The 12,820-nt window shown below is 32.6% G+C and overlaps 2 protein-coding genes across 4 annotated transcripts in view; both read left to right on the top strand.

Annotated features, from left to right (window-relative positions):
- The window catches only part of LOC106125580 (elongation of very long chain fatty acids protein 7), a 30,298-nt gene extending 27,048 nt beyond the window's left edge, over nt 1-3,250 (top strand). For all 3 annotated transcript variants that reach the window (XM_013322845.1, XM_013322846.1, XM_013322844.1), the window contains 2 exons: nt 2,004-2,068; nt 2,209-3,250. In XM_013322845.1, the coding sequence (XP_013178299.1) occupies nt 2,004-2,068; nt 2,209-2,584 (441 nt within the window). In that variant the 3' untranslated portion in view covers nt 2,585-3,250. The remainder of the gene's footprint in view (nt 1-2,003; nt 2,069-2,208) is intronic.
- Nucleotides 3,251-5,989: 2,739 nt separating this feature from the next.
- Nucleotides 5,990-12,820, top strand: part of LOC106125072 (uncharacterized) — a 93,157-nt gene continuing 86,326 nt past the window's right edge. The window contains 1 exon segment of the mRNA XM_082930816.1: nt 5,990-6,569. The gene's annotated coding sequence lies outside the window, so the exon portion shown is untranslated.

Raw genomic sequence — 12,820 nt, 5'->3', positions numbered from 1 at the left:
CATACCTAAAGAACTTTACACGTTAGATCCTCCCGCAAGGAGTGAAACAACACTATTATATTCAACGCACAATACAAAAGTCCTGCAAGAGATCTGATAGATCTCGTAATGCAACGAACGTGTTAAAAGCAGCATGCACGCAGAATACTTAGTTAATTCTTACTAATATTATAAATGTGAAAGTTTATATGTATGGATGGATTGTAGATGAAATTTGATATAATAGTAGGAAGAACACATCGGCCACTAAAGATTTTTAATTCCGCACGAACAGTAGCTGGCGACATCTAGTAATATAAATACGAAAGTTTACATGGATGGATGTTTAATATGACATATTTCCAAAACAAATTAACGAAACTCGACAAAACTTGACACAGTTATAGAACAGAATCTGGAAGAACGCGTAGGCTGCTTGTTGAGTATCTTTTTAATACCGTGCGAACAGAGTTACGGGAAAAAGCTGGCCTTCTAATATATTAATGGAGCAAAATAAATCTGTATTTTGATATCTTAACCCTTATAAATCAAGACGTGGTATAGATTAGGGTTTTGAGATAAATATAATTATACGTGGAATATGGATTGTCATTACACATAATTGCAGTGAAAGTAGAAATATCTATACGATAGTTGCTTGACAAAATAAAAGAAAGTGTACATTAGAAAGTGTCAATAAATATTATTTACATGTTATTCTTTTTCATTAGGAAGAAGAAGAGTTGAAATTTTATATAAACAAAAAAAATACGATAAAAAAGTGGTTTGTACTACACAAAACTAGAGATGCGACCATTAAAAAATTATTACGTTTGTGCGAATTCCCCTAAAAGTGTAAATTAAAAAACTTGAATTTGCTATTTTTTTTCTCTATCTTAGTGTGGGCTTCTATTGCCAAAACAAAAACTTATAGTCAACAGTGCAAACTACATGATGACGTCAATAGCCCAGGTTAAGGGTACGGATTTCCGATCCCGTGTTTGCGGATTCGAATCCTGCCATTCGAATATTGTCGTAAACCATGTCCTAGCACAAACCTAGAGCTTAGTTTGAATGGTACGAGAAATATTAGTAAATTAATAAAAATCGTTCCCTTCCTTTTCTATATAAGGAAAGGATGGGAAGTGGAAGTGGACTTTCCGGATGAGAGGATGCATGGGAAGGGAAGATATTTTTTTCTGTGCATCCTCTCCTCCGTCGATTAAAGGTAGGCAACGCATATGTAATTGCGTATGTCTATGGGCAACGGTCACTTCGCTATTTCAGCGATTTCAGGTGGCCTCTCGCTCGTTTGCCACCTTATGATATAAAAAAAAGTTAAATTCAGATTATTGCTCAAAGTGCTACTTACTTCAATATGTGGCACTGGCTAATCTTTCGTAAGCGTTGAACTAAATATCTGACCGCGTAGATTAAATTAAAGTCAAATATGTCAATACAGGTCCTTTTAGCTCAATAAGAAGTACGGTGACCGGATTCCTGTGAATTACTTTGAATTTCTGACTCCATTGACATTTTCATCTGTTGATTTCTGACATTAATTACACATTTCACACTTTTACTTGTTAAAAAGAAAACGAGTGTTTTAACACTTTTGGTGAAACCTTATATTTTGACGCGTTAAATAATCTTCAAGTATTTAAAAAACTAGGTACAATTGCAGGTTTACATGACCTTAAATTTTTAACTGAAACTTAGGAAATATATAAATTATGTCCGGTTCGCATTAAACCAATCCAGTGATCGAAATTAACGCTGGAAAAATGTAAACACAAACGAATTCAATGTTTAAATTCAACTGTATGTTCACATTTTTCCAGTTGTAACTTAGATTCTATCGCTGGACTGGAATAGTGTAAACAGGGCATTAAGTTTAGATGCTCAGAAACAAAAGACGAATGGTGAATTCGTTAATTTCAAATACCACAAGTTACTAAATTGCTTTTATTGTGATGTATACTTGTTAAGAAGAGTTATCTTAGAAATGCCTTTATTTTTTTCAGGTGCAATTTTTCATGGTGCTGTTCCATTCAATAAGCGCGTTGCTCTACGACTGTGGATATCCCAAGTAAGTATTTTATTAACATTGTTACGTGTTACAATATTACCCATATTATAACAATACTGCTACTAAATTAATCATCAGTCTTAGTACACAGTGGACAGTGTACAAAACCAGTATAGTAAATTATTTTTAATATTTTCTAGACTCATCGCCTCCGGACTGATCCTGCATTCGACAATCTTCATAGTGTTGTTTATGAACTTCTACATGCATGCGTACAAGAAAGACAAGGTGAAACCTCTAGCAGTGAACAACAACAACAAAGGTGAAGGAATTACTGAAGATACCAAAACAAGTGAACATAGTAACGGACATATTAATCTAAACGGTCAAATCTGTAATAGAGTAAACGGACACATTACAAATGGTTACACCAACGGTACTCAGTGTAATGGTTTGACCAAAGCCAGTTTACATGAATCAAATGACGTATTGCTTTACGAATCGAATGGAATAAACAACACTGTCAACGGCCATATTCTTAACTACAGTAATATTGAGAAAGAAAAGACGCAGTAGTTAGGTTTTTGTAGATATAAAGGTTTAATTAAAATGAATTAAGTCGCAATAGTTGTCACAATTTGTGTAACAAAATGTAATTAATTTGATATATTTTAATTGTTAATTTAAGCCAGATTATTAGAGGCTGTTAATTTTTAATGTTTCATTTTGTTTTACCAAACAGGACATTTTCCAATTGGATATAAAGTCGATAAATAAATCGACTATTAAGAAATAAAACAACTGGTCAATAATTTAAATTGTAATTAGATTCAAACACGAAGCGCTTTCATTTTAGTGAATAATTATAGTGGTTACGAAGAAGAAAGCGCTGATGTTAGTCTAATTACTGATTGCCACCAACTCGACGGCTGCACGGCACATACGATACCATCTCATAGACGTATTACAAGATTCAAACTTTACAGCTGCTCGTTGTTAGCTACGAGATTTTGGTACGAAGTGTTACCTACCACTGCATTCCATTACGCCACGTTACACCTTAAATTGTGCTCTGCGTAGTACGTATGATGATCCGAGCCACCATAAAGATTGATTAACACAAACTTATAAGTTGATAGATTCCAATATTTGAAATAATAGTTTCAGGAAAGAAAAACTGACTTTAAACCATCTTTCAAATGTTGTCAATTTTCTTTATTTTTTGAGTTGTACAAATAAAAGTTTATAAATTGTTATTGATAAAATGTACATAGTTAAAATAATGTAAATAACAATAATTGCTCAACAAATCATTTTGTAATTTGTTTGTTATATGTATATTAATTTGTAATTCTTAATTACATAATAATTATACATATTGAATATCAAGTGGTTATAAAATAAACAATAATATAAGCTTTTATTGAATCAATAAAAGTTAAAAACAGTGTCATAATAAAAAAAAATTGTTATTCATGAGACATAGTTTTAAGACAATGTTAGTATTTTATTGTTATACCATTAATCAATTTATAGATAGTAAATTGTAAAGACAATCCATTATTTTTGCTGCTTAGTAGATACTTCTATCATTCATATTACGAATAGTTTATTGAAAATTAAGACCTACGGTGAAGGAAAACATCGTAATGCAACCTGCACATATCTGTGAAATTCAAAGATATGTGTGAAGTCAACCCGCACTTCGCCAGCGTGGTTGACTATGGCCTTATCACCTTAGGGTAGGGTCCCAGCCACTGGGGACGTATAGTGAGCTGATGATGATGAAAGACCTAGGTCACTTTTTACGAGTATTTTGAGCGTTAAATAACATGCTTATTATTTAGCCAACTTCAAAGAGAAGATTTTTATTCCTCTAAATTTTAATGAAAAACTAACCTATTTTAAAATCTCCCAAATAAAAGCCGTTATGTATACAACTAAGAACAATATCTATTCTAATGAAGTTTTATGTAACTCTATATACTGGCCCCAGCTTTGCTCGGGTAATTTTTAAATTTACTGGAGATTTAAAAAAATAGCTTTAGTTCGTAAGGAACAAACGATCAAATTCTCTCTCTAATTTTCTTATCATATTAACTACCTCAATTTGTCCGTTCTATGAATTAATCCGTCCAGAAAGCTTTATATAGAGTATATAAGAAATTACTTTTATGTACTTAGGAATCGAAAATGTTTTTGAATGTAAAAAGAAACTTACGGTATATTGTTGATTTTTTCTCGTCCTTACATTTAGATGTAATTTGGTGCTATTTTTTCTAAAAAAATCTGATATTATTTTTTGATATTTAGTTTTGTAAAATATATTCATATTAATCTAAGCAATTCTTTTGTATTAGAGCAAAAGGACTGGAATTAAATACAATTCTATAACAATTAAAAAATAAATATAACATTTAAGAACATAGGACTTAGAAGAATCCCAACAATGAGCTTATCATCATCATAAGAAACATCAACATAAACAATTTGTTGTCTCTCTCTTTCAGAAAAAATCTGAAACACAAATATTTTTATGCGAATTCTGTCTGTTCACGAATTCTAGATAAGAGACCAATACCAGTCAGTTTTAATAATGTATATTTTGTATAAATATCGTTAGTTCTAAGAATTAAGGGCAACAAATGTTTTACTCTTATAAATCAATATAAATATTACCTTTTTATACGTATAAAATAAATTGTACTCATAATTTATGTGTTTTATTCTAATAATAAATAATCATCAAAAATCGAGCGAATGAATCATCGTAAGGTCCTTTTTCTATTTTATAAAAATAAGTTACGACTCTTCCTAAAATAAAAATAAAACGTTATAAGTGATTAGGTACACGACGTTTAACCACCACCAATGTTTTATTACAAACTTAAACTAGCGCCATCTACTGAAAGCATATGAGTATCAAACAAATCACTCACATTTTTGGAACTCTTAAAGTTGCTTATTTGTAATAAAAGATGTCGCTAAATTGTGATTTATTTTCATTAACGAGAATAATTTTTAACAGATTGTCAATATAGGTATATAAAAAAAATGTTTTGAATCCTTATTAAAATGTTTGAAAAAGCGTATTTTGTTATGTTTTCTGTGTAGTGATATGTCCTTTCTGATGATGATTACTGCATATGGGTTAAACGCTTTGACTAAACTAAAAATAATGTTCCTGTTAGTGTTAAAATCAATTCCCAATTCCAAATTATATTATGTTTGTTTTGTGTGATTATAACAATTACAAAATTAAAGTGAGTATTAAAATTAGTACATCCATACATTTAATAAGAATTCACAGACCTGTACATCTGCTCATTTGTATGTCAATATTACTGACGTCTGAACATTTTCTTCCCTTTCTTGTTTGAACATAAATTGCAGCCCCAATTTATATCAAAAACCAATCATTGCTGACACGCAACATTAACATCAATACGAGCAAAAGACTGAGAAGCAGAGGTCCAGTTTCGTTGGATAAGACATTCTTGCAATGGGGATGTGAATCTCGTGTCGCATCTTCCTTTTATTAAATGTGACAGCATAAAACAGATGGCGCCACGGGTCCCTTGTTCTCATGGCACTTAAATTCAAAATTTACTTCAATTTCTAAAATCATTACCTAACAATATGGGTAGAAACTTTCGTAGAACGAATTTCTTTTCGAATGTTATAGTTAGACAAATCGAATAGTTTTGCATCACTCAATGTAATCTGTCACGTCAAATGCGTTACAAAAAATTGAGCGGGAAATACCTGTTATCGTTGTTTTTTGGGTCTTTGTAGAGTAACCAAAGAACAAATTAGATCATGTATATAATATTATGCACGGAAAGATACAAAACTTGTCATAAAGTTGCTAAGGGATTAATATTTTGGCTAAACAAAAAAGCTACAATCAATAGCAAAATGTTGAAACGGAACGCATTCACGCCGCGCGCCGTCCGGGCTAAAACCCCTCGCCCGGGGTAATATTTCTCTTCTCTCCAGTCGGCCGAATGCGCGCCTGCACTGCGCACGTGTGCTTTGTCGCGGTCTCTCACTTAACCTACACAAAAATACAACAAAATAAACTAAAAAAAAATGACATTCAATAACAATGTATTAAAGATGTGTTGCGATGTTCTTAACAGTGAGTTATTGTTATAAATTAGTGATTCGACCTGTTGTTTCGAGTGAAAAAGAGAAGCTTTATATCTAGCGTCGTAGTATCTTGAATAATGATATGAAACAACATTTTCTATGGCGATAAATCGGTCGTAACTGTACGCTTTAATCGGTAATGAGTTGTCAAAGTTAGGTTAGAGATAGGAATATGTAACGGATATTAGTTGGAGGGACGTGAGTGGTAGAGTCGTGCTATATGCTAATCAGTTGGTTTCTTTTAACCCGCACACAAAAACCTCTGCACCCGATACTGCAGTGCGATTTGTGTTGCAAATTTTAATGTTTATAGCATTCGGATTCCGGACCGGACTGACACTATAAATTTACGTACGGTTTTGTGCTAACCGAAAGAGTTACGGTGCTAAGTTTTATTTTAGTGATTGAGGTACGTACACACTGCACGCGCCTTTTATTATAAAATTTAATTAACAAACTGTGTTTTAATTATAATACTACTTAGATGCATGAATTGTTTGTATATTAAACGCTACATTTATCTTTTTGCTTTTGTTTTATTTTCATTGTACGAATTCCGCGACTATTGTTCTTACACGATGTAACTACAATACACAAGCGTATAAGACAAAATAAACATAAATAGATACATCTACGTATATGTTGAAGAAACTAAACGTAATGAATTTTCTGACGTTAAAAATACATATATGCATTGGAACACAGCCTTTCAACATTTGGAACCAACACTAATACCGAATAAGTTCCCGATCCCACGTTGTTTCTAAGGGGATATAATATGAGATGAAAGTGGTGATTTCCGACTTGCAACTCAAAAGGATAAATCAGGAAACATAGGCAAGCTACCTACCTGTAGTTCACGACTACGCACTTTCTTTGTGATGGGTTCGGTTCAGTTCGTAACCAGCCTTTCCTGACACTTTATCAGTGTTAATGATTTGTATCTCTATTATATTACTAAACAAGGTCAAAGAAAAAACGTTCTTCGCTAATCAATTCTCTTAGCTAGTATTATTAAATGTAATGGCGATCCATTGTTTTTTTTTATTTTAAGACAAAAGAATTCCTAGAGTATTTTCGTTCTTTTCTAGTTGATTCCTTCCGCGGTCGCTTTAATAAACTCAATAAGAGGATTCGTGTTCTACTTCAGTAATCGTTTGATGGCCCTTTGAGAAAAAAGAACCTCAGTAATGTTTAATATTTGTCAAGGGGAATCAAATTGACGTTCCTTAAATTGCGTTACGATGAAACAACTTTGTATCCATTCTCGTTGCGTCATGGAATCTCTTTTACCATGCTTGTATGTATGTCGAATACTTTGTTTCAATTCAATCCTATTATTCTGTATCAAGTGAGAATTTATTATACTACACGGTAAGTATATTTTAATGAAAAATAAAATATATTTTCTCTACCACAAAAGATTTTTAACTAACTAAATAATATAACGAAAGTGTCGAAACACTTCTTACGATAACGTTTTTAGGCAAAGATCCCTTGCAGCGTTTAAAAACGGTCAAACGTTTTTCAAATTGTCTTTTTGTCTATAAGAATTTCAACTTAATTTAATACTTTTATCAAACAAGAAGATAGATTCATGTAATATTTTCATACAAAACATAATAGATATATCCCCGCTGCGAGATCTCCGTAAGCAGACCAGAACACTGCAAGCGAGGAGTGGACATTGAATATATTCAAACAGAACATATTTCTATTTACAATGTACAATGCTTTTCTCATTGCAAACGGTTTGTACAAAATATGTTTATAATAGTTTTCGTCATTTCCATCTTATCCTACTCTATATGAAGTCGGCGTTCCAAGTTTTCGTACAGATCGATCTATCATTCGTCTTTGTGTATTGTAAAACGATTTATAAATGAATATGTCATAGCAAATAGCTTGTTGATAACATTACAGGATGTACAACGATGATGCCACTTCCAGTTGAAGTATCTATTCTAGATATGAACGATGTAACTTGTAATAATGCAATATACCACATGCCTATAACTCAGAGTTGTATGCAGAGACCACGTCCCAACATTTAGCCCGGTACTGACACACACTGATTTGTTCTCAAATCCACTATTATGGTGGTCGAGGTTATTAAGTGACCTGTTTTATTTAGATTTTCCTTACATACCAAATTCAAAATAACGAAGAATCGCTTAGATAATTGTATGAACATCTGCCCAATAAATATAATAGCTTCTAAATAGAATTGAGGTTACAAAAGTTTAGCAGTTGAAACGAAATCGGAGCTCGGTTTACATGCTCTCATCTCTATTCAGATGAGCTGAATTTGATATACGCTTCGTTTGTCCGCAGCGCAGGTTGGCCGGACTCCGTAAACAATGGAAATACATTCCGGAATTGTGAATTCGATGCGATGCCCGATTGATAAACGGCGTCTTGTTCAAAAGCGACACCACTCAGATATTTGAAATACCTTGATCTAGCTGTAGAAAGTTACGAAATTAAACATTTTTGTGGTAAAATATACTACTGGCATATTTCAACTAAATTGTTCCTTTAAGTTTGACCAAGGCAGAAACCTTATTTGTAAGTCAAATTTCGATTCCTTATTGTGTTTTTAATGTTAGTATCTTTTGCTTACTTTACTTGTTATTAACAAGATAAAATAAGCATAAAGCAATGTTTTTGCTACCAACCTTATCTATATTCCTAAATAAACAATGCATTATTACCACTAAATAAACATAAATGACAATTATTCAAAGATAAACAGAATGTGCCGCATACAGCTACGCTATTGCCAAAAGACCTCACAAATAAATTTATTAGTACGCAGTGTTTCATATTATAAAATGCTAGAAAACATTTTACAGTACCTGTGCTACTCATAATCAGAATTCAAGCTAATAGTTTTATAAAAGCAAAGTATTATATTCATATAATTAATAAGACATTTAATCCGTTCAAAGTCACAACACTTATAACACAATTAAAACAAAAATATCTAAAACCTATACCTAACGGTACCTAAAACCAAGAAATGTAGAAAACTATTTCGATTAGGTTGATACTTAAAAATTAATCACAAAGTTCCAAAACTAAAGCATCTCGAGCCAGACTTCAAATCTAGGGATTAATTAAATGTGCATTGTAAAAACAGACCTCATAATTATCTCCATGAATATGAGAAAGAGGTAAATTAAACAATGTTCACCAAATGTATTCAAAAGCAATGTTGGCAATTTAAATTAAAACAAAAGATGGAATAACACAAAAGCATCGAGCAATAAATAAACTGTAATAAAAATGAATGCGCTAAGACAAACCGATGCGCCAGCGGACGGCGAGCCAAAAAGAATAAAGCTTCATGTGAATAGCAATAAGAACAAGAATCTATAGCCACAGACTCGTTCCCTTTGCTGCGGCAGTTATCAACATTTTAACTGGTTTCGTAGGCGTCACCTTTACATTGTAAATATAGATATTTTATAATCCAACCATAAAACTATTGACAAATTGAATCATAGACAAATTAACTTATTAAACAAACTAATCTTTATGGATTTTGTAACTAATATTCCAACCATCGTGTCAGTTTATGAAGATCAATAACAGTCAGTTTATAACTGACGGGGTTCACAAAGTGACGGTAACATACCTGCAATCAGTACAACCTGTGTGCGTGCCGGATTAGACGTTATGAAATTTAGATTATCCCGCTTTGAATATTCCATTACTTGTTTATGCGGCGTCGAATGAACTCAGAGAAACTATTGACGGATTCGACGCGCCCTCGCGTTCTTCACGCCTAATGGATGTTTCTTTTTACGATTATTTACATTGCGTTCCACCATCAGGATTATATTTAGAGCCAATTATTTGTAGTTCAACGTACGCTTTTATTATGAAAACTTTTTATTGTATTGCTGATACAAGATACAGATTTTATGGTTTGAATTCATCGCAGTATTTCATGAGAACTAAATTAATTCTCATGATGTTATTTTCTTAAAGCATTGACCTTTTCATTGTATTTCATTAATGAGTTTTTGTTTTCTCCCATAAATCCTCGAAGTCTGTGATTTTATAGTATTGCACATTATTATGCGGTCTTCTATTGTCATAAACGTTTCGTTTCCTAGTGATTGTATTCTATTCTTTTATTATAAACTGACTTCGTTTCGATATATCGTAGTTATAATAGCTATTCCAGTAGTCGGGTTCTGGAAGCTGTGGGTTGCAGTTAATTTATCAACTGGAATATATCGTTGCGGTCCTAACCATCAGGACTTCACAATTCCGCTTGTTATATAATCTGGAATACAAAATTAAAATAACATAAAATATAAGAATTGTTATTATATTTGTAAAAAATTTTAAAGGGAAAAAAAGTATTCGTCATATTGTTTTAGCAACATTTTTGCGACAGTAATCAAATCAACTGGCCGATAAGCTTTTTTATTTTTAATTTACACTAAAAGTCGAAAAAACAATTTACACTTTATTGTCAGCTTCACACTCACAGGAAAAGGAATTAAATTGATGCGAGCGCGGCGCACTACAAATGCATGGTTTTAACTGGATAAATATTTGTATCGGAGGGAATCTATTATTTATAAAACGATATCCCTCCCTCGGTTACCTGAACGTGAGCGGTCATGTGAAAAAGTGAGCCCGCGACGCCTGTCACGTTGACTGACAGCTGACAACTCAAGTTAAATATATCCCTGCACACCAACCATTGCAAAAAAATCTTTATGACCTACAAAATAAGAGCTTTGGTATCAGCATGTGTATTATTGTGGTGTAAACACTGCACGTGCCGTCTCGAAATGAATCCGAGAAACAGCATCGATAGACAATTCAGTTGACGGACGATTTCCCTAAACATGTGTCACTGATGGACCACTTTATTTTAAGACGGATGCGTGTTTTATGTGGGCAGTAAATAGACTTGTTAGCTTCGGTGTCAGCCGATAAGGTGCGTAATTTATGAGCACTCACAGCTTTGTGGCGATGAAATTACATCTATCGCAAGCGTATTTGTTATGTACTATATTTACGAGAACGACATTTAACTATGACAAGTTTGAACCTGATAAGTTTAAGTAAGTTCTAACTTTTAAAACCGTCTTTGGGTTCTCATCATTTAAGTTCCCCTCAACCTTAAATCCCACAATGTTATTAATGATTTTTTATCTTTTTATTACACTCACGCAAGGGGTCGTGCTCCTTGTCACTGTGGTATTATTCTCTGATTTAATTCCTTGAATAAAATTTTAATTAAAATGATATATGATGCATCAAAATTGTAGCTTTAAAATGTGCATCTCATTGTTAAAGCAGATATAATTAAAAATAGCCATGAACGCCTTTATGACCCGTGAGCGAGAGTGTTCTCTGACAATTAGACCTTAGGAATATTATAAATTTGAAAGTTTAGATGGATGGATGTTTCTTATTACATATCTCCAAAGCAGCTGAACTATTCTCGGTGAAATTTGACATAGACGTAGAACATAGTCTTTTACGAGGTCTCGGGCCAAAGCTAGTTCATAATAAATCTGGTCCTTCGTGTAGTTCATAATTATTATGAACTATGAATAGAAATAGTTTACTTGAAAACTCTTAGTAGGTAGGTAGGTCTGTGGCTAAACTTTGTTTCACTCGTTACAATTTAAAGTTAAGTATGCCAATGTCCTTGCCAATGTTAAAAAACCCTTAACTTTTACATCTAGGAGTTTTTTACTTAACTCACAGAACTAGAATGTAAATCATAATTAGTTTTTCTCGAACCGTTTAACCTTCATAAATCCGTACATGGTTAAACCCACGTCAAATGCAGTAGCAACTATTTTAAGTTAGTTGAACTCGGTGCGGGTATTTCTTGTGTGTTTTAACCCTGTTCATGGATCATTTGTTAGGGAACGGTTTGCACAGCCCTTATACTTTACTGAACAACTTTAGTTATTGGCTAGCAGGGTTGGCTACTATTATTATAACTATTGCTAGTACTGCAACACTCTGAAATACATCTATGAGATGTATTTCAGAGTCCTAACCTGTCTTTCAGGACATCTGTTCAAATAATGTCGATGTAAATTATATGATTTTAGACTACATATATGATTTCAAAATTATTATAACGATTTCTCATGGATGATATTGAGTTTATGATTGAACATTTCGTATAAATATAAGCGTAGAAATTGTTTATGATCTCGACAGAGTATCCTCTCGGTCCGATGAAGATAAATAGCTTTGATTTATTGAAGACTACTTTACGGAATAATGGAGACCATAGATCATTAAGAGAAAAAATATATAAAGAACAAACACAATCTTTGATGTTATTCGTTTACGAATTGTGCCAGTTTACTATATTATAATTAATTTATTTTTGAAAACAAGCTGATTCGAATTTGATCCGTAAAGGGAAAATGGAATCAAGCATTTTGAATTAAACGACATCATTATTTTTAATGCAAAAATGATACTTTTATTGATTCATTTTTAATGTAAGACCTTTTGAAAATAAGCTTTGTTAAATAGAAAAGGAACAAAATAAAATATCCGACCGAGGTCCGTAGTAGCCGACAGTATAAACAGACCGACATCCCAACAAATTAATCTAACAAGCCCGAACACAATACTTCAAAACATTTTCCTTTATTTTAT

Source organism: Papilio xuthus, unplaced genomic scaffold (assembly GCF_000836235.2).
Source record: "Papilio xuthus unplaced genomic scaffold, Pxut_1.1 DF825928.1, whole genome shotgun sequence".
Taxonomy (NCBI): Eukaryota; Metazoa; Arthropoda; class Insecta; order Lepidoptera; family Papilionidae; genus Papilio; species Papilio xuthus.
Note: the sequence above shows the minus strand (reverse complement) of the source record. Positions and strands in the feature narration are given on the sequence as shown.